We start from the raw sequence: 23600 nt of genomic DNA on the forward strand, positions 1-23600 counted from the left end.
ACATGCTTTCTGGTAAGTTTTGATTACAATACTGGGTGGGGTGAATATATTTTATATGACATACTTTATTTGTTGTTATCTAGTAAATAGTAGCCTACAGCAAAGTGTGTTTAAATAATTTCTAACTTGTTAACAATTAGTTCGTTTTTGCTACCATGTGGGTTTTAGCTTGCTCGAGCCTGCTAACTGAGTGTTAATTCACCTGTTTCCATACATGTTTCATTTTAAAACATTTATCTTACAAAGGACTTGTTTAATCTAACTGCTTAACTATTTATCTGTACATGGAATTGCATTATTTTTTTTTTTACTCATTTTTTTCTCATCTTTACAGGAAAATGCCACATGCACTATCTGATGTGTAGAGACATTTCACTGCAGCTAATGTAGAAGGAAAATCTGTGTACATTTGCAAATACTGTGCCAAATCATAAGTGAAGAATGCAACAAAGATGCAGAATCATCTGGCCAAGTGCATAAAGTTCCCTCAGCGCTCACAACAAGCAATCTGACAAAAGTCCCTCCATTCGAGGTGAAAATGATGAATCAGACACCTTATCGATAGCAACAGCTCATGGTCCTCCTGGAATCAGAAGTTTATTTTGACTCAGGAATGTAGTCAGAGAAATGCTGATGAATGTCTTGCTCGAGCTGCGTATGCAACTGGTTCACCTCTGATGCTCACAGACAATTTGCATTGGAAGAGATTTCTGAATGTTCTCCCAGCATACACCCCTCCAACCAGACATGCATTATCTACTCATTTCCTGCTTGCAGAGTTCAACAGAGTTCAAGTGAAGGTCAAGGAAATCATAGAGAAAGCAGACTGTATTGCAACAATCTCTGATGGGTGGTCGAATGTTCGTGGGCAAGGAATAATTAACTACATCATCTCCACCCCTTAACCAGTATTCTACAAGAGCACAGACACAAGGGACAACAGACACACCGGTCTCTACATTACAGATGAACTGAAGGCAGTCGTCAATGACCTTGGACCACAGAAGGTATTTGCACTGGTGACAGACAATGCTGGGAACATGAAGGCTGCTTGGTCTAAAGTGGAGGAGTCCTACCCTCACATCACACCCATTGGCTGTGCTGTCTCACACATTGAATCTGCTCCTCGAGGACATCATGGCACTGAAAACAATGGATACACTCTACAAGAGAGCCAAGGAAATGGTTCGTCATGTGAAGGGTCATCAAGTTATAGCAGCAACCTACCTCACCAAGCAAAGTGAGAAGAATAAGAGCACCACATTGAAGCTGCCCAGCAACACACATTGGGGTGGTGTTGTCATCATGTTTGACAGTCTCCTGGAGGGGAAGAAGTCTCTCCAAGAGGATCCTCCTGGATGATGTATTTTGGGAGAGAGTGGTAAGCAGCCTGAAACTCCTGAAACCTATAGCAGTAGCCCTTGCAAGGATTGAGGGAGACAATGCCATCATGTCTGATGTTCAGACTCTGCTTGCAGATGTAAGAGAAGAAATCCGTACTGCCCTGCCCACTTCACTGTTGCTCAAAGCAGAGGAAACTGCAGTTCTGAAATACAGCAAAAAGCGTGAAGACTTCCGCCTGAAGCCCATACACGCTGGGTACATGTTGGACCCTAAGTATGCTGGCAAGAGCATCCTGTCTGGTGCAGAGATCAATAATGCTTATGGTGTGATCACTACCATGTCTCGCCACCTTGGCCTGAATGAGGGCAAGGTTCTTGGCAGTCTGGCGAAGTACACTTCCAAGCAAGGGCTTTGGGATGGAGATGCAGTATGGCAGTCGTGCCAACATATCTCATCAGCCACCTGGTGGAAGGGACTTTGTGGATCTGAGGCTCTTTCCCCTGTTGCCTCCATCATCCTCCAGATCCCACCAACATCAGCAGCCTCAGAGCGCAATTGGTCCTTGTTTGGAATCACACACACCAAAGCACGCAACAGGCTGACCAATACAAGGGTTGAAAAATTGGTGGCCATCTGGGCAAATTTGAGGCTTTTTGAGCCTGACAACGAGCCATCCTCAACACGGTTGGAAAGTGACAGTGAAGATGAGGCCTCAGAGTCTGATGTTCAAGAGGTGGACATTGAGGAGGTCCAGGGAGAAGACATGGAAGCCTGAGAGGAAGACAACCAAAGCTTTAGTTTCTACACTATCATTTTATGTTGAAAACGTTTTTGTTATTTTATATATATTATACAATTATGTCTACTTATGATAAGGTAAAAGGTTTATGTTTCTGTCTCCATATGATATGGTAAATATATCCAATGCAAAAAAACATCATAATTTGCATATATTCCCATTAATTCCCATATAATTCCGTTAATTCCCACGGAAAGTTTCCACGTCTGAATATTCACCAAAATGTGCAACCCTAGTCGTGCTTAAGAACAGCCCTAAGCCGTGTTATATTGGCCATATACCACACCCCCATACGCTCTAACCACTAGGGCACTCAGTGTTGCGTCGTGTCTAAGAACAGCCCTAAGCCGTGTTATATTGGCCATATACCACACCTCCCCAGGCCTTATGGCTTAAATATATTATTATGTAATATTGTATTATCTTATATATTATTGAGGGTAATCTGCTCCTGCTGTATATGTGGTCTACTGGGCTGGCCATTCTGCCTGTCTGTCTGCCTGTCAGTAGGGTGTAAAGAGCAGGTGTAACATAGATTAATTACCTTGTGTTAAGCCCTCTGACTAACACCTTCTGTTTCATAACACCCCTGTCTGCTACACTGCTGTATGCCATGCTTTAACTATATCTGGCTAAAAACACTGGATGAACGGAGATCATCGATAAAGAGAAACAGAGAGAGATAATAGAGAGATAATAACACTGGATGAACGGAGATCATCGATAAAGAGAAACAGAGAGAGATAATAGAGAGATAATAACACTGGATGAACGGAGATCATCGATAAAGAGAAACAGAGAGAGATAATAGAGAGATAATAACACTGTACAGTTGAAGTCGGGAAGTTTACACACACCTTACCCAAATACATTTAAACTCCGTTTTTCACAATAACTGACATTAAATCCAAGTAAAAATTCCCTGTCTTAGGCCATTTAGGATCACCACTTTATTTTAAAGTGGTGTGATCGTCGTATGGGGTCCAAACAAGATATGCTGGATTTTACTGTTACATTAGTGTAACATTGCCAATTATGCTACACAACATGCTTTTCATTAAATGTATCACACTTTATTGTACATACTGTAGGTAAAAAATCCAAGATGGCGTAGCAGTTGGACGTGTGTTTGTCTTGTCCCGTCTTGTCCCGCGTAAATAGTCCTCGTATTTTTTGTATACATTTCGTATATATTTTAATTTCACTTTCCATCTTGGAACTGAATATACATTCCCGCAACCCGCCTCACCCAATGCGGTACGGATCTGCTATTTTTTTTATACTTTAGAACCGTAACCCCAATCAGAAGCTAGCCAGATAACTAGCTACTAGCTAGTAGTCAGTTAGCCACTGCTGCGGTCTTCAGCCTTAACTCGGACACCAGCCAGCTTCAGCTCGGGCCAATACATGCCAGTCTACAGGCGCGATATCAACCCAGAGAATATAGGACTGCTTTTTCTCTACCACATCACCGGATTCCTGACGCAAGCTCTGGACAATTACACCGGATCATCGTCGCTAGCTAGCTGCAACCAAGTGGCTACTACTGGCTAATACCTCTGTCCCGAAACAAGCACCAGTTAGCCTTGAGCTAGCCTCGAGCTAGGCCCATCTGCCGGCTAGCCGAAGAGGTCTACCTGCGAATTCTTGGGCTACAATACCTCCTTTGCCAATTGGACTGGACCCTTTATTGCCGACACGGAGCCCCGCCGATCCATCACGACTGGTCTGCCGACGTAATTGTCCGAGGTGGTTTCAACAGGTTTTTCCATTTTGACGTTTCTGAATACCCATCTGCTAATTATTAGCTGCCTTATCGGCTGCTATCTAAATAAATATACCGGACAAATTTTTTTTTCTTTTTTTTCTTGGGTCACTATATCTATTTTGCCAATTGGATCGATCCCCTCTACCACACGGAACCCCACTAATCTACCGACGGAAACGAACGAGGTGAAAAAAAATAAAATAAATAATAATAATAACAATTAAAAAAAAAAAAAAAAGACCTCCATCCTATGTTATCTTGCTACCGATAGCCAGCTACCCGGCCAGCTGTCTGGATCGCCGTGACCCCAACCAACCTCTACTCACTGGACCCTTATGATCACTCGATTAAGCATGCATCTCCTTAATGTAAATATGCCTTGTCCATTGCTGTTCTGGTTAGTGTTTATTGGCTTATTTCACTGTAGAGCCTCTAGCCCTGCTCACTATATATCCAACCTCTCAGTTCCACCACCCACATATGCGATGACATCACCTGGTTTCAATGATGTTTCTAGAGACAATATCTCTCTCATCATCACTCATTACCTAGGTTTACTTCCACTGTATTCACATCCTACCATACCTTTGTCTGTACATTATTCCTTGAAGCTATTTTATCGCCCCCAGAAACTTCCTTTTACTCTCTGTTCTAAACGTTCTAAACGACCAATTCTCATAGCTTTTAGCCGTACCCTTATCCTACTCCTCCTCTGTTCCTCTGGTGATGTAGAGGTGAATCCAGGCCCTGCAGTACCTAGCTCCACTCCTATTCCCCAGGCGCTCTCTTTTGATGACTTCTGTAACCGTAGTAGCCTTGGTTTCATGCATGTTAACATCAGAAGCCTCCTCCCTAAGTTTGTTTTGTTCACTGCTTTAGCACACTCTGCCAACCCAGATGTTTTAGCCGTGTCTGAATCCTGGCTTAGGAAGACCACCAAAAATTCTGACATTTTCATCCCTAACTACAAGATTTTCAGACAAGATAGAACGGCCAAAGGGGGCGGTGTTGCAATCTACTGCAAGGATTGCCTGCAGAGTTCTGTTTTACTATCCAGGTCTGTTCCGAAACAATTTGAACTCCTACTTTTAAAAATCCACCTCTCTAAAAACAAGTCTCTCACTGTTGCCGCCTGCTATAGACCACCCTCTGCCCCCAGCTGTGCTCTGGACACCATATGTGAACTGATTGCCCCCCATCTATCTTCAGAGCTTGTGCTGCTAGGCGACCTAAGTTGGAACATGCTTAACACCCCAGCCATCCTACAATCTAAGCTTGATGCCCTCAATCTCACACAAATTATCAATGAACCTACCAGATATCACCCCAATTCCGTAAACACGGGTACCCTCATAGACATCATCCTAACCAACTTGCCCTCCAAATACACCTCTGCTGTTTTCAACCAAGATCTCAGCGATCACTGCCTCATTGCCTGTATCCGTAATGGGTCAGCGATCAAACGACCTCCACTCATCACTGTCAAACGCTCCCTGAAACACTTCAGCGAGCTGGCCTTTCTAATCGACCTGGCCGAGGTATCCTGGAAGGATATTGATCTCATCACGTCAGTAGAGGATGCCTGGATATTTTTTTTAAATGCCTTCCTCACCATCTTGAATAAGCATGCCCCATTCAAGAAATTTAGAACCAGGAACAGATATAGCCCTTGGTTCTCTCCTGACCTGACTGCCCTTAACCAACACAAAAACATCCTATGGCGTTCTGCACTAGCATCGAACAGCCCCCGTGACATGCAACTTTTCAGGGAAGCTAGAAACCAGTATACACAGGCAGTTAGAAAAGCCAAGGCTAGCTTTTTCAAGCAGAAATTTGCTTCCTGCAACACAAACTCAAAAAAGTTCTGGGACACTGTAAAGTCCATGGAGAATAAGAACACCTCCTCCCAGCTTCCAACTGCACCGAAGATAGGAAATACTGTCACCACCGACAAATCCACTATAATTGAGAATTTCAATAAGCATTTTTCTACGGCTGGCCATGCTTTCCACCTGGCTACCCCTACCCCGGTCAACAGCACTGCCCTCCCCTCTGCTACTCGCCCAAGCCTTCCCCACTTCTCTTTCTCCCAAATACAGTCAGCTGATGTTCTGAAAGAGCTGCAAAATCTGGACCCTTACAAATCAGCCGGGCTAGATAATCTGGACCCTTTCTTTCTAAAACTATCTGCTGAAATTGTTGCCACCCCTATTACCAGCCTTTTCAACCTCTCTTTTATGTCGTCTGAGATCCCCAAAGATTGGAAAGCAGCTGCGGTTATCCCCCTCTTCAAAGGGGGAGACACTCTAGACCCAAACTGCTACAGACCTATATCTATCCTACCCTGCCTTTCTAAGGTCTTCGAAAGCCAAGTCAACAAACAGATTACCGACCATCTCGAATCCCACCATACCTTCTCCGCTATGCAATCTGGTTTCAGAGCTGGTCATGGGTGCACCTCAGCCACGCTCAAGGTCATAAACGATATCTTAACCGCTATCGATAGGAAACAGTACTGTGCAGCCGTATTCATTGACCTGGCCAAGGCTTTTGACTCTGTCAATCACCACATCCTCATCGGCAGACTCGACAGCCTTGGTTTCTCTAATGATTGCCTCGCCTGGTTCACCAACTACTTCTCTGATCGAGTTCAGTGTGTCAAATCGGAGGGTCTGTTGTCCGGACCTCTGGCAGTCTCTATGGGGGTGCCACAGGGTTCAATTCTTGGACCGACTCTCTTCTCTGTATACATCAATGATGTCGCTCTTGCTGCTGGTGAGTCTCTGATCCACCTCTACGCAGACGACACTATTCTGTATACTTCTGGCCCTTCTTTTGACACTGTGTTAACAACCCTCCAGGCGAGCTTCAATGCCATACAACTCTCCTTCCGTGGCCTCCAATTGCTCTTAAATACAAGTAAAACTAAATGCATGCTCTTCAACCGATCGCTGCCTGCACCTGCCCGCCTGTCCAACATCACTACTCTGGACGGCTCTGACTTAGAATATATGGACAACTACAAATACCTAGGTGTCTGGTTAGACTGTAAACTCTCCTTCCAGACTCACATCAAGCATCTCCAATCCAATGTTAAATCTAGAATCGGCTTCCTATTCCGCAACAAAGCATCCTTCACTCATGCTGCCAAACATACCCTTGTAAAACTGACCATCCTACCAATCCTCGACTTCGGTGATGTCATTTACAAAATAGCCTCCAAAACCCTACTCAATAAATTGGATGCAGTCTATCACAGTGCCATCCGTTTTGTCACCAAAGCCCCATATACTACCCACCACTGCGACCTGTACGCTCTCGTTGGCTGGCCCTCGCTTCACACTCGTCGCCAAACCCACTGGCTCCAGGTCATCTACAAGACCCTGCTAGGTAAAGTCCCCCCTTATCTCAGCTCGCTGGTCACCATAGCAACGCCCACCTGTAGCACGCGCTCCAGCAGGTATATCTCTCTGGTCACCCCCAAAACCAATTCTTCCTTTGGCCGCCTCTCCTTCCAGTTCTCTGCTGCCAATGACTGGAACGAACTACAAAAATCTCTGAAACTGGAAACACTTATCTCCCTCACTAGCTTTAAGCACCAGCTGTCAGAGCAGCTCACAGATCACTGCACCTGTACATAGCCCATCTATAATTTAGCCCAAACAACTACCTCTTTACCTACTGTATTTATTTATTTTGCTCCTTTGCACCCCATTATTTCTATCTCTACTTTGCACCTTCTTCCACTGCAAACCAACCATTCCAGTGTTTTTTTTTTACTTGCTATATTGTATTTTGTTCGCCTCCATGGCCTATTTATTGCCTTTACATCCCTTATCTCACCTCACTTGCTCATATTGTATATAGACTTATTTTTCACTGTATTATTGACTGTATGTTTGTTTTACTCCATGTGTAACTATGTGTTGTTGTATGTGTCGAACTGCTTTGCTTTATCTTGGCCAGGTCGCAATTGTAAATGAGAACGTGTTCTCAATTTGCCTACCTGGTTAAATAAAGGTGAAAAAAAAAAAAAAAGATAAAAAAAAGTGAAATGTCATAATAATACGAGAGAGAATGATTTATTTTAGCTTTTATTTCATTCATCACATTCCCAGTGGGTCAGAAGTTTACATACACTCAATTAGTATTCGGTAGCATTGCCTTTGAATTGTTTAACTTGGGTCAAACGTTTCGGGGTAGCCTTCCACAAGCTTCCCACAATAAGGGTACATTTTGGCCCATTCCTCCTGACAGAGCTGGTGTAACTAAGTCAGGTTTGTAGGCCTCCTTGCTCGCACACACTTTTTCATTTCAGCCCACAAATGTTCTATGGGATTGAGGTCAGGGCTTTGTGGTGGCCACTCCAATGCCTTGACTTTGTTGTCCTTAAACCATTTTGCAACAACTTTGGAAGTATGCTTGGGGTCATTGTCCATTTGGAAGACCCATTTGCGACCAAGCTTTAACTTCCTGACTGATGTCTTGAGATGTTGCTTCAATATATCCACATATTTTTCCTGCCTCATGATGCCATCTATTTTGTGAGTGCACCAGTCCCTCCTGCAGCAAAGCACCCCCACAACATGATGCTGCCACCCCCGTGCTTCACGGTTGGGATGGTGTTCTTCGGCTTGCAAGCATTCCCCTTTTTCCTCCAAACATAACAATGGTCATTATGGCCAAACAGTTCTATTTTTGTTTCATCAGACCAGGGGACAGTTCTCCAAAAAGTACGATCTTTGTCCCCATGTGCAGTTGCAAACCGTAGTCTGGCTTTTTTATGGCGGTTTTGGAGCAGTGGCTTCTTCCTTGCTGAGTGGCCTTTCAGGTTATGTCAATATAGGACTCGTTTTACTGTGGATATAAATACTTTTGTACCTGTTTCCTCCATCATCTTCACAAGGTCCTTTGCTGCTGTTCTGGGATTGATTTGCACTTCTCGCACCAAAGTACATTCATCTCTAGGAGACAGAACGCGTCTCCTTCCTGAGCGGTATTACGGCTGTGTGGTCCCATGGTGTTTATACTGGCGTAATATTATTTGTACAGATGAACGTGGTACCTTCAGGCGTTTGGAAATTACTCCCAAGGATGAACCAGGCTTGTGGAGGTCTACAAATGTTTTTCTGAGGTCTTGGCCGATTCCTTTTGATTTTCCCATGATGTCAAGCAAAGAAGCACTGAATTTGAAGGTAGTTCTTGAAATACATCCACAGGTACACCTCCAATTGACTCAAATATTGTCAATTAGCCTATCAGAAGCTTCTAAAGCCATGACATCATTTTCTGGAATTTTCCAAGCTGTTTAAAGGCACAGTCAACTTAGTGTATGTAAACTTCTGACCCACTGGAATTGTGATACAGTGAATTATAAGTGAAATAATCTGTATGTAATCAATTGTTGGAAAAATTACTTGTGTCATTCACAAATTAGATGTCCTATCCGACTTGCCAAAACTATAGTTTGTTAACAAGAAATATGTGGAGCGGTTGAAAAATGAGTTTTAATGACTCCAACCTAAGTGTATGTAAACTTCTGACTTCAACTGTACATAATATTACATTTGTATTGTCTTTATTCTTTTGGAACTTCTGTGAGTGTAATGTTTACTGTTCATTTTTATTGTTTATTTCACTTTATATATATATATATATATATATATATATATATATATATATATATATATATATATATATATATAGAGAGAGAGAGGTAAAGAGAGAGAGTGTTAGTTAGTTAGTTAGTTAGTCTTTCTCTAACAAACTGAACAGAGGAACAGTGTGCTTACATCCCGATGTAAATAAAGATCCTTTCAAGGAGCTCAGAATGGTCTCTCTCTTCCTGTTATCTGTCTGTTATCACTCCTCCTTCCTGTTATCTGTCTGTTATCACTCCTCCTTCCTGTTGCTGAGACAACTAACATCATCCACATTGAATGGTTTTGCATGAACTAGCTCCATACTACACTCTATACATTCATGAACTAGCTCCACGCTACACTCTATACATCCATGAATTAGCTCCACGCTACACTCTATACATTCATGAACTAGCTCCACGCTACACTCTATACATTCATGAACTAGCTCCATACTACACTCTATACATTCATGAACTAGCTACACTCTATACATTCATGAACTAGCTCCACGCTACACTCTATACATTCATGAACTAGCTCCACGCTACACTCTATACATTCATGAACTAGCTCCACGTTACACTCTATACATTCATGAACTAGCTCCACGCTACACTCTATACATTCATGAACTAGCTCCACGTTACACTCTATACATTCATGAACTAGCTCCACGCTACACTCTATACATCCATGAACTAGCTACACGCTACACTCTATACATTCATGAACTAGCTCCACGCTACACTCTATACATTCATGAACTAGCTCCACGTTACACTCTATACATTCACGAACTAGCTTCACGCTACACTCTATACATTCATGAACTAGCTCCATACTACACTCTATACATTCATGAACTAGCTCCACGCTACACTCTATACATCCATGAACTAGCTCCACGCTACACTCTATACATTCATGAACTAGCTCCACGCTACACTCTATACATCCATGAACTAGCTCCATGCTACACTCTATACATTCATGAACTAGCTCCACACTACACTCTATACATTCATGAACTAGCTCCATGCTACACTCTATACATCCATGAACTAGCTCCATACTACACTTTATACATTCATCTCGGGGGATATTTGTGGTGTGTATTGCATATTTAAATGTATTTTGGAAGTATAAACTTTGTAGAAAGACATTTTCATCATAGTAAAATTACGATTTTGTTTTTTGTTCATGTTTATGTTGAACTATCTTACCCAAGTAGACTCCATTTTGTTTTATCATATTTGTCTGTCTGTGCTGAATGTGGTAAACTTTTCTCAGCAGCCTAATAGGGGTGTTCCTATTAGATCTACTGTGGGGACTAAATGTTTATCAGTGTGTGGTCAGTGTTGGTCAGGTTGTGGTCAGGTTGTGGTCAGGTTGGGTTCAGGTTGTGGTCAGGTTGTGTTCAGGTTGTGGTCAGGTTGTGTTCAGGTTGTGGTCAGGTTGGGTTCAGGTTGTGGTCAGGTTGTGTTCAGGTTGTGGTCAGGTTGTGTTCAGGTTGTGGTCAGGTTGTGGTCAGGTTGGGTTCAGGTTGTGGTCAGGTTGTGGTCAGGTTGTGTTCAGGTTGTGTTCAGGTTGTGGTCAGGTTGGGTTCAGGTTGTAGCCAGGTTGTGTTCAGGTTGTGGTCAGGTTGTGGTCAGGTTGTGGTCAGGTTGTGTTCAGGTTGTGGTCAGGTTGGGTTCAGGTTGTAGCCAGGTTGTGTTCAGGTTGTGGTCAGGTTGTGTTCAGGTTGTGTTCAGGTTGTGTTCAGGTTGTGGTCAGGTTGTGTTCAGGTTGTGTTCAGGTTGTGTTCAGGTTGTGGTCAGGTTGGGTTCAGGTTGTGGTCAGGTTGTGTTCAGGTTGTGGTCAGGTTGGGTTCAGGTTGTGGTCAGGTTGGGTTCAGGTTGTGGTCAGGTTGTGTTCAGGTTGTGTTCAGGTTGTGGTCAGGTTGTGGTCAGGTTGGGTTCAGGTTGTGGTCAGGTTGTGGTCAGGTTGTGTTCAGGTTGTGTTCAGGTTGTGGTCAGGTTGGGTTCAGGTTGTAGCCAGGTTGTGTTCAGGTTGTGGTCAGGTTGTGTTCAGGTTGTGGTCAGGTTGTGGTCAGGTTGTGGTCAGGTTGTGGTCAGGTTGTGTTCAGGTTGTGTTCAGGTTGTGGTCAGGTTGGGTTCAGGTTGTAGCCAGGTTGTGTTCAGGTTGTGGTCAGGTTGTGTTCAGGTTGTGTTCAGGTTGTGGTCAGGTTGTGTTCAGGTTGTGTTCAGGTTGTGTTCAGGTTGGGTTCAGGTTGTGGTCAGGTTGTGTTCAGGTTGTGGTCAGGTTGGGTTCAGGTTGTGGTCAGGTTGTGTTCAGGTTGTGGTCAGGTTGTGTTCAGGTTGTGTTCAGGTTGTGGTCAGGTTGTGGTCAGGTTGGGTTCAGGTTGTGGTCAGGTTGTGGTCAGGTTGTGTTCAGGTTGTGTTCAGGTTGTGGTCAGGTTGGGTTCAGGTTGTAGCCGGGTTGTGTTCAGGTTGTGGTCAGGTTGTGTTCAGGTTGTGGTCAGGTTGTGGTCAGGTTGTGGTCAGGTTGTGGTCAGGTTGTGTTCAGGTTGTGTTCAGGTTGTGGTCAGGTTGGGTTCAGGTTGTAGCCAGGTTGTGTTCAGGTTGTGGTCAGGTTGTGTTCAGGTTGTGTTCAGGTTGTGTTCAGGTTGTGGTCAGGTTGTGTTCAGGTTGTGTTCAGGTTGTGTTCAGGTTGTGGTCAGGTTGGGTTCAGGTTGTGGTCAGGTTGTGTTCAGGTTGTGGTCAGGTTGTGTTCAGGTTGTGTTCAGGTTGTGGTCAGGTTGGGTTCAGGTTGTAGCCAGGTTGTGTTCAGGTTGTGTTCAGGTTGTGGTCAGGTTGTTTGTTTTCCTTCTCCTCCACTGAAGAGATGATCATCTGTTTTGTCCTTTAAAATGTGTTCAGTCAGGACAAGGTTCGCCAGAGAGGAAGCTGGGAAGTGTCGGTATTGGTGGCGGCTCCTCGTCTCTGATTCAGGAGGTCAGTAACCCCACACCCACACCCAACCCCACCCCAACCCCAACCCCAACCCCACCCCCACCCCCACCCCCACCCTAACCCCAACCCCAACCCCACCCCCACCCCCACACCTAACCCCACCCCCACAGCTAACCCCACACCTAACCCCAACCCCACCCCAACCCCACACCTAACCCCAACCCCACCCCCACCCCAACCCCAACCCCAACCCCACCCCCACCCCCACCCCCACACCTAACCCCACCCTCACAGCTAACCCCACACCTAACCCCAACCCCACCCCCACCCCCACCCCCACCCCAACCCCCACCCCAACCCCAACCCCACCCCACCCCCACACCCAACCCCACACCCACACCCACACCCAACCCCACCCCAACCCCAACCCCACACCCAACCCCACCCCAACCCAAACCCCACCCCCACAGCTAACCCCACACCCACCCCACCCCAACCCCACCCCCACACCTAACCCCACCCTACCCCTACCCCACCCCCACACCTAACCCTAACCCCACCCCCACACCTAACCCCACTCCCACACCTAACCCCACCCTACCCCTACCCCACCCCCACACCTAACCCTAACCCCACCCCCACAGCTAACCCCACACCCACCCCACCCCCACACCTAACCCTAACCCCAACCCCACACCTAACCCCACCCCCACCCCCACACCTAACCCCACCCCCACACCTAACCCCACCCCACCCCCACCCCCGCACCTAACCCCACACCTAACCCTAACCCCACACCTAACCCTAACCCCACCCCAACCCCACCCCCACACCTAACCCCACCTAACCCCACCCTACCCCACCCCCACAGCTATGTAGCGTCGCTACTTTTATAGCCTCGCTACTGTATATAGCCTCTCTACTGTATATAGTCTCTTTACTGAATGTATCCTCGCTACTTTTATAGCCTCACTACTGTATATAGTCTCTCTACTGTATATAGCCTCTCTGCTGTATATAGCCTCTCTGCTGTATGTAGCCTCTCTACTGTATATAGCCTCTCTACTGTATATAGCCTCTCTGCTGTATATGGCCTCTCTACTGTATATAGCCTCTCTACTGTATATAGCCTCACTACTGTATATAGCCTCTCTACTGTATATAGCCTCTCTACTGTATATAGCCTGTCTTTTTACTGTTGTTTTTATTTCTTTACTTACCTATTGTTCACCTAATACCTGTTTTGCACTCGGTTAGAGCCTGTAAGTAAGCGTTTCACTGTAAGGTCTACGCCTGTTGTATTCGGCGCACGTGACAAATACACTTTGATTTGATTTGAAGACCTAGTGGCTAGGACTTCTCTGTAGCCAATCTTTAGTTACTGCCCCACTAAAACTCTAAATAAACTTTGATTTGATTTGAAGACCTAGTGGCTAGAACTTCTCTGTAGCCAATCTTTAGTTACTGCCCCACTAAAACTCTAAATAAACTTTGATTTGATTTGAAGACCTAGTGGCTAGGACTTCTCTGTAGCCAATCTTTAGTTACTGCCCCACTAAAACTCTATAGTGATCTCAATCAGCCCAGGACATGAGGCCATTCTCCCTAAATAAAGACTAATGACTATTTTTTCCCCCCTTATCAATTTAGTTCATAGCCTATCAGCGCTCCTTCCTGTCAAATGTCCGGTTGGCCGTAGTAGGAGCCACACTCGCTGGGAGGAGAGGATAGAGAATTATTCAGACTGCCTCACATGAGGGATGAAAAATCTATATTAGCCCCTATGGAAGAAAAAAGCAGAGGCCAATGGAAGCCGATATCATTCTGGACGGAAGGAGGGAGTCAGCACTTAAAACAATGGTCAACCGTGGTCTTATCTTAAATGGTCAACAGTGGTCTTATCTTAAATGGTCAACAGTGGTCTTGTCTTAAAACAATGGTGAACAGTGGTCTTGTCTTAAAACAATGGTCAACAATAGTCTTGTTTTAAATGGTGAACAGTGGTCTTGTCTTAAAACAATGGTCAACAGTGGTCTTGTCTTAAATGGTCAACAGTGGTCTTGTCTTAAAACAATGGTCAACAGTGGTCTTGTCTTAAATGGTCAACAGTGGTCTTGTCTTAAAACAATGGTCAACAATGGTCTTGTCTTAAAACAATGGTCAATAATGGTCTTGTCGTACAACAATGGTCAACATTGGTCTTGTCTTAAAACAATGGTCAACAGTGGTCTTGTCTTAAAACAATGGTCAACAGTGGTCTTGTCTTAAAACAATGGTCAACAGTGGTCTTGTCTTAAAATAATGGTGAACAGTGGCCTTATCTTAAAATAATGGTCAACAGTGGTCTTGTCTTAAAACAATGGTGAACAGTGGTCTTGTCTTAAAACAATGGTCAACAGTGGTCTTGTCTTAAAACAATGGTCAACAGGGGTCTTGTCTTAAAACAATGGTCAACAGTGGTCTTGTTTTTAGTATCAAGCAGACCCAAGTGGCCCAGGAAAGGGGGTCAGACTCTCACTCACTCTCTCTCTCTGTCTCTCTCTAACTAATAAATATTTATAACAGATAACTAAGGAAATGAGGCTCCACATGGTCCTCCGACCGGCTCCACGGTTCAGTGGCCAGAACTATTCACAATAGCCCCGTCACACCTAGATCTTTACGTGTGATCGCCACTAGTGTAGGCTAGGATTGATTTCAATTCCTTTGACTGAGCAGAAACATTAATTAATACATCACGCCCATTCCTGCAGTAAATGAATAATGATTTTGTCAATCATTGTTAAATGATATACACATAATGTTCCTTGTTGCCCACCCCAAGTCTGTGTGTTTAAGAAAGCCAGCCTGGCAAAGGGGATCCTATTGTATCAGCTGATGAATGGGTACTGTGAAATCTAACAGGAGCTTGCTTGACACTTTGCTTCTGTTTGGGACTGACCCACATCCCCTGGCCCTGTGTTAGGACGCTACTTACTGCTCTGATTACTGCTCCCCGGGCTGTGTCACAAAATGGCTCCCTATTCCCTATACCGTAGAGTGCACTCCTTTTGATCAGGGCCCATAAAGGCTGTGGTCTAAATCAAATCAAATCAAATGTATTTATATAGCCCTTTTTACATCAGCTGATATCTCAAAGTGCTGTACAGAAACCCAGCCTAAAACTCCCAAAAACAGCAAGCAATGCAGGTGTAAAAGCACGGTGGCTAGGGAAAAACTCCCTAGAAAGGCCAAAACCTAGGAAGAAACCTAGAGAGGAACCAGGCTATGAGGGGTGGCCAGTCCTCTTCTGGCTGTGCCGGGTGGAGATTATAACAGAACATGGCCAAGATGTTCAAGCGTTCAGAGATGACCAACAGGGTCAAATAATAATGATAATAAAGTAGTGCACAGTATAGTGAATAGGGTGCCATTTGGGACACAGACACCTGGATTCCTCAGTTGGTCAGAGATCACTAAGGGATCTCTGATCTCCCACTAACCCTTTGTATGAGGTGAGAATAAACGAGTGGTAGGCTGTGTAGGCTGATATGGGCCTCAGGACAGCTGGCAGTTTGTCAACAGTACTAATCCTTCAGCCTGTAAAATCCCATAGTGATGTGATGTTCACGGTGTCACTGCTAGCCACACTACACTGCTAGGCGAGGCTAAGACTACACGTCAGGCGATACTTCTAGCCACACTGCTACCCACATTGATAGGCGAGGCTAAGACTAGCGTCAGGTGATACTGCTAGCCACACTGCTAAGATAGGGTAGCGTCAGGTGATATTGCTAGCCAATCTGCTAGCCACACTGGTGAGGCTAAGGCTAGCTTCAGGCCATACTGCTAGCCACACTGCTAGGCGAGCCTAAAGCTAGCGTCAGGCCATACTGCTAGCCACACTGCTAGGCGAGGCTAAGGCTAGCGTCAGGCCATACTGCTAGCCACACTGCTAGGCGAGGCTAAGGCTAGCGTCAGGCCACACTGCCAGGGGAGGCTAAGGCTAGCGTCAGGCCATACTGCTAGCCACACTGCTAGGCGATGCTAAGGGTAGCGTCCGGCCATACTGCTAGCCACACTGCTAGGCGACGCTAAGGCTAGCGTCAGGCCATACTGCTAGCCACACTGCTAGGCGAGGCTAGCGTCAGGCCATACTGCTAGCCACACTGCTAGACGATGCTAAGGGTAGCGTCAGGCCATGCTGCTAGCCACACTGCTAGGCGATGCTAAGGGTAGCGTCAGGCCATACTGCTAGCCACACTGCTAGGCGAGCCTAAGGCTAGCGTCAGTCCATACTGCTAGCCACACTGCTAGGCGAGGCTAAGGCTAGCGTCAGGCCACACTGCTAGGCGAGGCTAAGGCTAGCGTCAGGCCACACTGCTAGCCACACTGCTAGGCGTGCGTTACATAGGGGGGTGACACACCGCTTTTCCTCTTTAATAATTCAGACCCCAGACGTCAATGAGAAAATTAAAAAATTGCTCTTCGGTTTCACTAGTTTCATTGTGTCGACTGAATCTGATAGAAAACATCAGTCACGGTTGTTGTAATGTAGCCTACTTTACTTTCTCAGCTTGACTTGTGACAACCAAGGCAAGAGTTTAGCCTGTACACGTTGAAGAACTGGGGGGTTCTAAACTAACATATGGTATCGTCTTAAGACAATTTATCAACACTTGTTGGATAATGTGTTTCTTGTTGGAAAATGCGTTACTTGTTGGATAATGCATTACTAGTTAGAGCCATTAGTCTTTTGGTCCAATGACAGTCTTAACTCTACATAACAAGATGCAGAGCAGGTTGGAACAAGCCCAAAGCTTGTCTGTCGGTTCCGTGTCTGAAGAAACAGTCTACAGATATTTGAGTTACACACAGCAGATGTATGACTTAATACAGGAGTATTGAACCAGGGCCAACAATATGTGCTCTGTCATTTGTATATTTGGTAATGAGATGTTGTTGTTGACCTGGCCACGCCGCCGAGATGTTTGCAGAGGGAGGGAATGTGGAACCAGTGGAATTTGAAAAGCAGTCTCACATCTATACAACTACTGCTGCCTCTCCCACATCTATACTGGTACTGCTGCCTCTCCCACATCTATACTGGTACTGCTGCCTCTCCCACATCTATACAACTACTGCTGCCTCCCCCACATCTATACTGGTACTGCTGCCTCTCCCACATCTATATACTGGTACTGTTGCCCCTCTCACATCTATACAGGTACTGCTGCCCCTCTCATATCTATACTGGTACTGCTTCCCCTCTCACATCTATACAACTACTGCTGCCTCTCCCACATCTATATACTGGTACTGCTGCCTCTCCCACATCTATACTGGTACTGCTGCCCCTCTCACATCTATACTGGTACTGCTGCCCCTCTCACATCTATATACTGGTACTGCTGCCTCTCCCACATCTATACTGGTACTGCTGCCCCTCTCACATCTATACTGGTACTGCTGCCTCTCCCACATCTATATACTGGTACTGCTGCCCCTCTCACATCTATACAGGTACTGCTGCCCCTCTCACATCTATACTGGTACTGCTGCCCCTCTCACATCTATACTGGTACTGCTGCCCCTCTAACATCTATACTGGTACTGCTGCCCCTCTCACATCAATACTGGTACTGCTGCCCCTCTCACATCTATACTGGTACTGCTGCCCCTCTCACATCTATACTGGTACTGCTGCCCCTCTCACATCTATACGGGTACTGCTGCCCCTCTCACATCTATACTGGTACTGCTGCCCCTCTCACATCTATACGGGTACTGCTGCCCCTCTAACATCTATACTGGTACTGCTGCCCCTCTCACATCTATACTGGTACTGCTGCCCCTCTCACATCTATACTGGTACTGCTGCCCCTCTCACATCTATACAACTACTGCTGCCCCTCTAACATCTATACTGGTACTGCTGCCCCTCTCACATCTATACAACTACTGCTGCCCCTCTAACATCTATACTGGTACTGCTGCCCCTCTCACATCTATACTGGTACTTCTGCCCCTCTCACATCTATACAACTACTGCTGCCCCTCTCACATCTATACTGGTACTGCTGCCCCTCTCACATCTATACTGGTACTGCTGCCCCTCTCACATCTATACTGGTACTGCTGCCCCTCTCATCTATACTGGTACTGCTGCCCCTCTCACATCTATACTGGTACTGCTGCCCCTCTAACATCTATACTGGTACTGCTGCCCCTCTCACATCTACACTGGTACTGCTGCCCCTCTCACATCTATACTGGTACTGCTGCCCCTCTCACATCTATACTGGTATTGCTGCCCCTCTAACATCTATACTGGTACTGCTGCCTCTATCACATCTATACTGGTACTGCTGCCCCTCTCACATCTATACTGGTACTGCTGCCTCTATCACATCTATACTGGTACTGCTGCCCCTCTCACATCTATACTGGTACTGCTGCCCCTCTCACATCTACACTGGTACTGCTGCCCCTCTCACATCTATACTGGTACTGCTGCCCCTCTCACATCTATACTGGTATTGCTGCCCCTCTAACATCTATACTGGTACTGCTGCCTCTATCACATCTATACTGGTACTGCTGCCCCTCTCACATCTATATACTGGTACTGCTGCCTCTCCCACATCTATACTGGTACTGCTGCCCCTCTCACATCTATACTGGTACTGCTGCCTCTCCCACATCTATATACTGGTACTGCTGCCCCTCTCACATCTATACAGGTACTGCTGCCCCTCTCACATCTATACTGGTACTGCTGCCCCTCTCACATCTATACTGGTACTGCTGCCCCTCTAACATCTATACTGGTACTGCTGCCCCTCTCACATCAATACTGGTACTGCTGCCCCTCTCACATCTATACTGGTACTGCTGCCCCTCTCACATCTATACTGGTACTGCTGCCCCTCTCACATCTATACGGGTACTGCTGCCCCTCTCACATCTATACTGGTACTGCTGCCCCTCTCACATCTATACGGGTACTGCTGCCCCTCTAACATCTATACTGGTACTGCTGCCCCTCTCACATCTATACTGGTACTGCTGCCCCTCTCACATCTATACTGGTACTGCTGCCCCTCTCACATCTATACAACTACTGCTGCCCCTCTAACATCTATACTGGTACTGCTGCCCCTCTCACATCTATACAACTACTGCTGCCCCTCTAACATCTATACTGGTACTGCTGCCCCTCTCACATCTATACTGGTACTTCTGCCCCTCTCACATCTATACAACTACTGCTGCCCCTCTCACATCTATACTGGTACTGCTGCCCCTCTCACATCTATACTGGTACTGCTGCCCCTCTCACATCTATACTGGTACTGCTGCCCCTCTCATCTATACTGGTACTGCTGCCCCTCTCACATCTATACTGGTACTGCTGCCCCTCTAACATCTATACTGGTACTGCTGCCCCTCTCACATCTACACTGGTACTGCTGCCCCTCTCACATCTATACTGGTACTGCTGCCCCTCTCACATCTATACTGGTATTGCTGCCCCTCTCACATCTATACTGGTACTGCTGCCCCTCTCACATCTATACTGGTACTGCTGCCCCTCTAACATCTATACTGGTACTGCTGCCTCTCCCATATCTATACTGGTACTGCTGCTCCTCTCACATCTATACTGGTATTGCTGCCCCTCTCACATCTATACTGGTACTGCTGCCCCTCACATCTATACTGGTATTGCTGCCCCTCTAACATCTATACTGGTACTCCTGCCCCTCTAACATCTATACTGGTACTGCTGCCTCTATCACATCTATACTGGTACTGCTGCCTCTCCCACATCTATACTGGTACTGCTGCCTCTCCCACATCTATACAACTACTGCTGCCTCTCCCACATCTATACTGGTACTGCTGCCTCTCCCACATCTATATACTGGTACTGTTGCCCCTCTCACATCTATACAGGTACTGCTGCCCCTCTCATATCTATACTGGTACTGCTTCCCCTCTCACATCTATACAACTACTGCTGCCTCTCCCACATCTATATACTGGTACTGCTGCCTCTCCCACATCTATACTGGTACTGCTGCCCCTCTCACATCTATACTGGTACTGCTGCCTCTCCCACATCTATATACTGGTACTGCTGCCCCTCTCACATCTATACAGGTACTGCTGCCCCTCTCACATCTATACTGGTACTGCTGCCCCTCTCACATCTATACTGGTACTGCTGCCCCTCTAACATCTATACTGGTACTGCTGCCCCTCTCACATCAATACTGGTACTGCTGCCCCTCTCACATCTATACTGGTACTGCTGCCCCTCTCACATCTATACTGGTACTGCTGCCCCTCTCACATCTATACGGGTACTGCTGCCCCTCTCACATCTATACTGGTACTGCTGCCCCTCTCACATCTATACGGGTACTGCTGCCCCTCTAACATCTATACTGGTACTGCTGCCCCTCTCACATCTATACTGGTACTGCTGCCCCTCTCACATCTATACTGGTACTGCTGCCCCTCTCACATCTATACAACTACTGCTGCCCCTCTAACATCTATACTGGTACTGCTGCCCCTCTCACATCTATACAACTACTGCTGCCCCTCTAACATCTATACTGGTACTGCTGCCCCTCTCACATCTATACTGGTACTTCTGCCCCTCTCACATCTATACAACTACTGCTGCCCCTCTCACATCTATACTGGTACTGCTGCCCCTCTCACATCTATACTGGTACTGCTGCCCCTCTCACATCTATACTGGTACTGCTGCCCCTCTCATCTATACTGGTACTGCTGCCCCTCTCACATCTATACTGGTACTGCTGCCCCTCTAACATCTATACTGGTACTGCTGCCCCTCTCACATCTACACTGGTACTGCTGCCCCTCTCACATCTATACTGGTACTGCTGCCCCTCTCACATCTATACTGGTATTGCTGCCCCTCTCACATCTATACTGGTACTGCTGCCCCTCACATCTATACTGGTATTGCTGCCCCTCTAACATCTATACTGGTACTCCTGCCCCTCTAACATCTATACTGGTACTGCTGCCTCTATCACATCTATACTGGTACTGCTGCCTCTCCCACATCTATACTGGTACTGCTGCCTCTCCCACATCTATACAACTACTGCTGCCTCTCCCACATCTATACTGGTACTGCTGCCTCTCCCACATCTATATACTGGTACTGTTGCCCCTCTCACATCTATACAGGTACTGCTGCCCCTCTCATATCTATACTGGTACTGCTTCCCCTCTCACATCTATACAACTACTGCTGCCTCTCCCACATCTATATACTGGTACTGCTGCCTCTCCCACATCTATACTGGTACTGCTGCCCCTCTCACATCTATACTGGTACTGCTGCCTCTCCCACATCTATATACTGGTACTGCTGCCCCTCTCACATCTATACAGGTACTGCTGCCCCTCTCACATCTATACTGGTACTGCTGCCCCTCTCACATCTATACTGGTACTGCTGCCCCTCTAACATCTATACTGGTACTGCTGCCCCTCTCACATCAATACTGGTACTGCTGCCCCTCTCACATCTATACTGGTACTGCTGCCCCTCTCACATCTATACTGGTACTGCTGCCCCTCTCACATCTATACGGGTACTGCTGCCCCTCTCACATCTATACTGGTACTGCTGCCCCTCTCACATCTATACGGGTACTGCTGCCCCTCTAACATCTATACTGGTACTGCTGCCCCTCTCACATCTATACTGGTACTGCTGCCCCTCTCACATCTATACTGGTACTGCTGCCCCTCTCACATCTATACAACTACTGCTGCCCCTCTAACATCTATACTGGTACTGCTGCCCCTCTCACATCTATACAACTACTGCTGCCCCTCTAACATCTATACTGGTACTGCTGCCCCTCTCACATCTATACTGGTACTTCTGCCCCTCTCACATCTATACAACTACTGCTGCCCCTCTCACATCTATACTGGTACTGCTGCCCCTCTCACATCTATACTGGTACTGCTGCCCCTCTCACATCTATACTGGTACTGCTGCCCCTCTCATCTATACTGGTACTGCTGCCCCTCTCACATCTATACTGGTACTGCTGCCCCTCTAACATCTATACTGGTACTGCTGCCCCTCTCACATCTACACTGGTACTGCTGCCCCTCTCACATCTATACTGGTACTGCTGCCCCTCTCACATCTATACTGGTATTGCTGCCCCTCTCACATCTATACTGGTACTGCTGCCCCTCTCACATCTATACTGGTACTGCTGCCCCTCTAACATCTATACTGGTACTGCTGCCTCTCCCATATCTATACTGGTACTGCTGCTCCTCTCACATCTATACTGGTATTGCTGCCCCTCTCACATCTATACTGGTACTGCTGCCCCTCACATCTATACTGGTACTGCTGCCCCTCTAACATCTATACTGGTACTCCTGCCCCTCTAACATCTATACTGGTACTGCTGCCTCTATCACATCTATACTGGTACTGCTGCCCCTCTCACATCTATACTGGTACTGCTGCCTCTCTCACATCTATACTGGTACTGCTGCCCCTCTCACATCTATACTGGTACTGCTGCCCCTCACATCTGTACTGGTACTGCTGCCCCTCTAACATCTATACTGGTACTGCTGCCTCTCCCATATCTATACTGGTACTGCTGCTCCTCTCACATCTATACTGGTATTGCTGCCCCTCTCACATCTATACTGGTACTGCTGCCCCTCACATCTATACTGGTACTGCTGCCCCTCTAACATCTATACTGGTACTGCTGCCTCTCCCATATCTATACTGGTACTGCTGCCCCTCTCACATCTATACTGGTATTGCTGCCCCTCTCACATCTATACTGGTACTGCTGCCCCTCACATCTATACTGGTACTGCTGCCCCTCACATCTATACAGGTACTGCTGCCCCTAACATCTATACTGGTATTGCTGCCCCTCTCACATCTATACAACTACTGCTGCCTCTCTCACATCTATACTGGTACTGCTGCCCCTCTCACATCTATACTGGTACTGCTGCCCCTCTCACATCTATACAGGTACTGCTGCCCCTCTCACATCTATACAGGT

The 23600-nt window shown here is 46.4% G+C and overlaps 1 protein-coding gene across 4 annotated transcripts in view; it reads left to right on the forward strand.

Moving 5' to 3' along the window:
- Positions 1-23600, forward strand: part of arid3c (AT rich interactive domain 3C (BRIGHT-like)) — a 207266-nt gene that overhangs the window by 36033 nt on the left and 147633 nt on the right. For 2 of the 4 annotated variants that reach the window (XM_055918639.1, XM_055918640.1), the window contains exon 3: positions 12475-12549. The exons of the other annotated variants lie outside the window; for them this stretch is intronic. In XM_055918639.1, the coding sequence (XP_055774614.1) occupies positions 12475-12549 (75 nt within the window). The remainder of the gene's footprint in view (positions 1-12474; positions 12550-23600) is intronic. 4 annotated transcript variants of the gene reach the window in all.

The sequence above is a fragment of the Salvelinus fontinalis genome, chromosome 4 (assembly GCF_029448725.1).
Source record: "Salvelinus fontinalis isolate EN_2023a chromosome 4, ASM2944872v1, whole genome shotgun sequence".
In the NCBI taxonomy this organism is placed as follows: Eukaryota; Metazoa; Chordata; class Actinopteri; order Salmoniformes; family Salmonidae; genus Salvelinus; species Salvelinus fontinalis.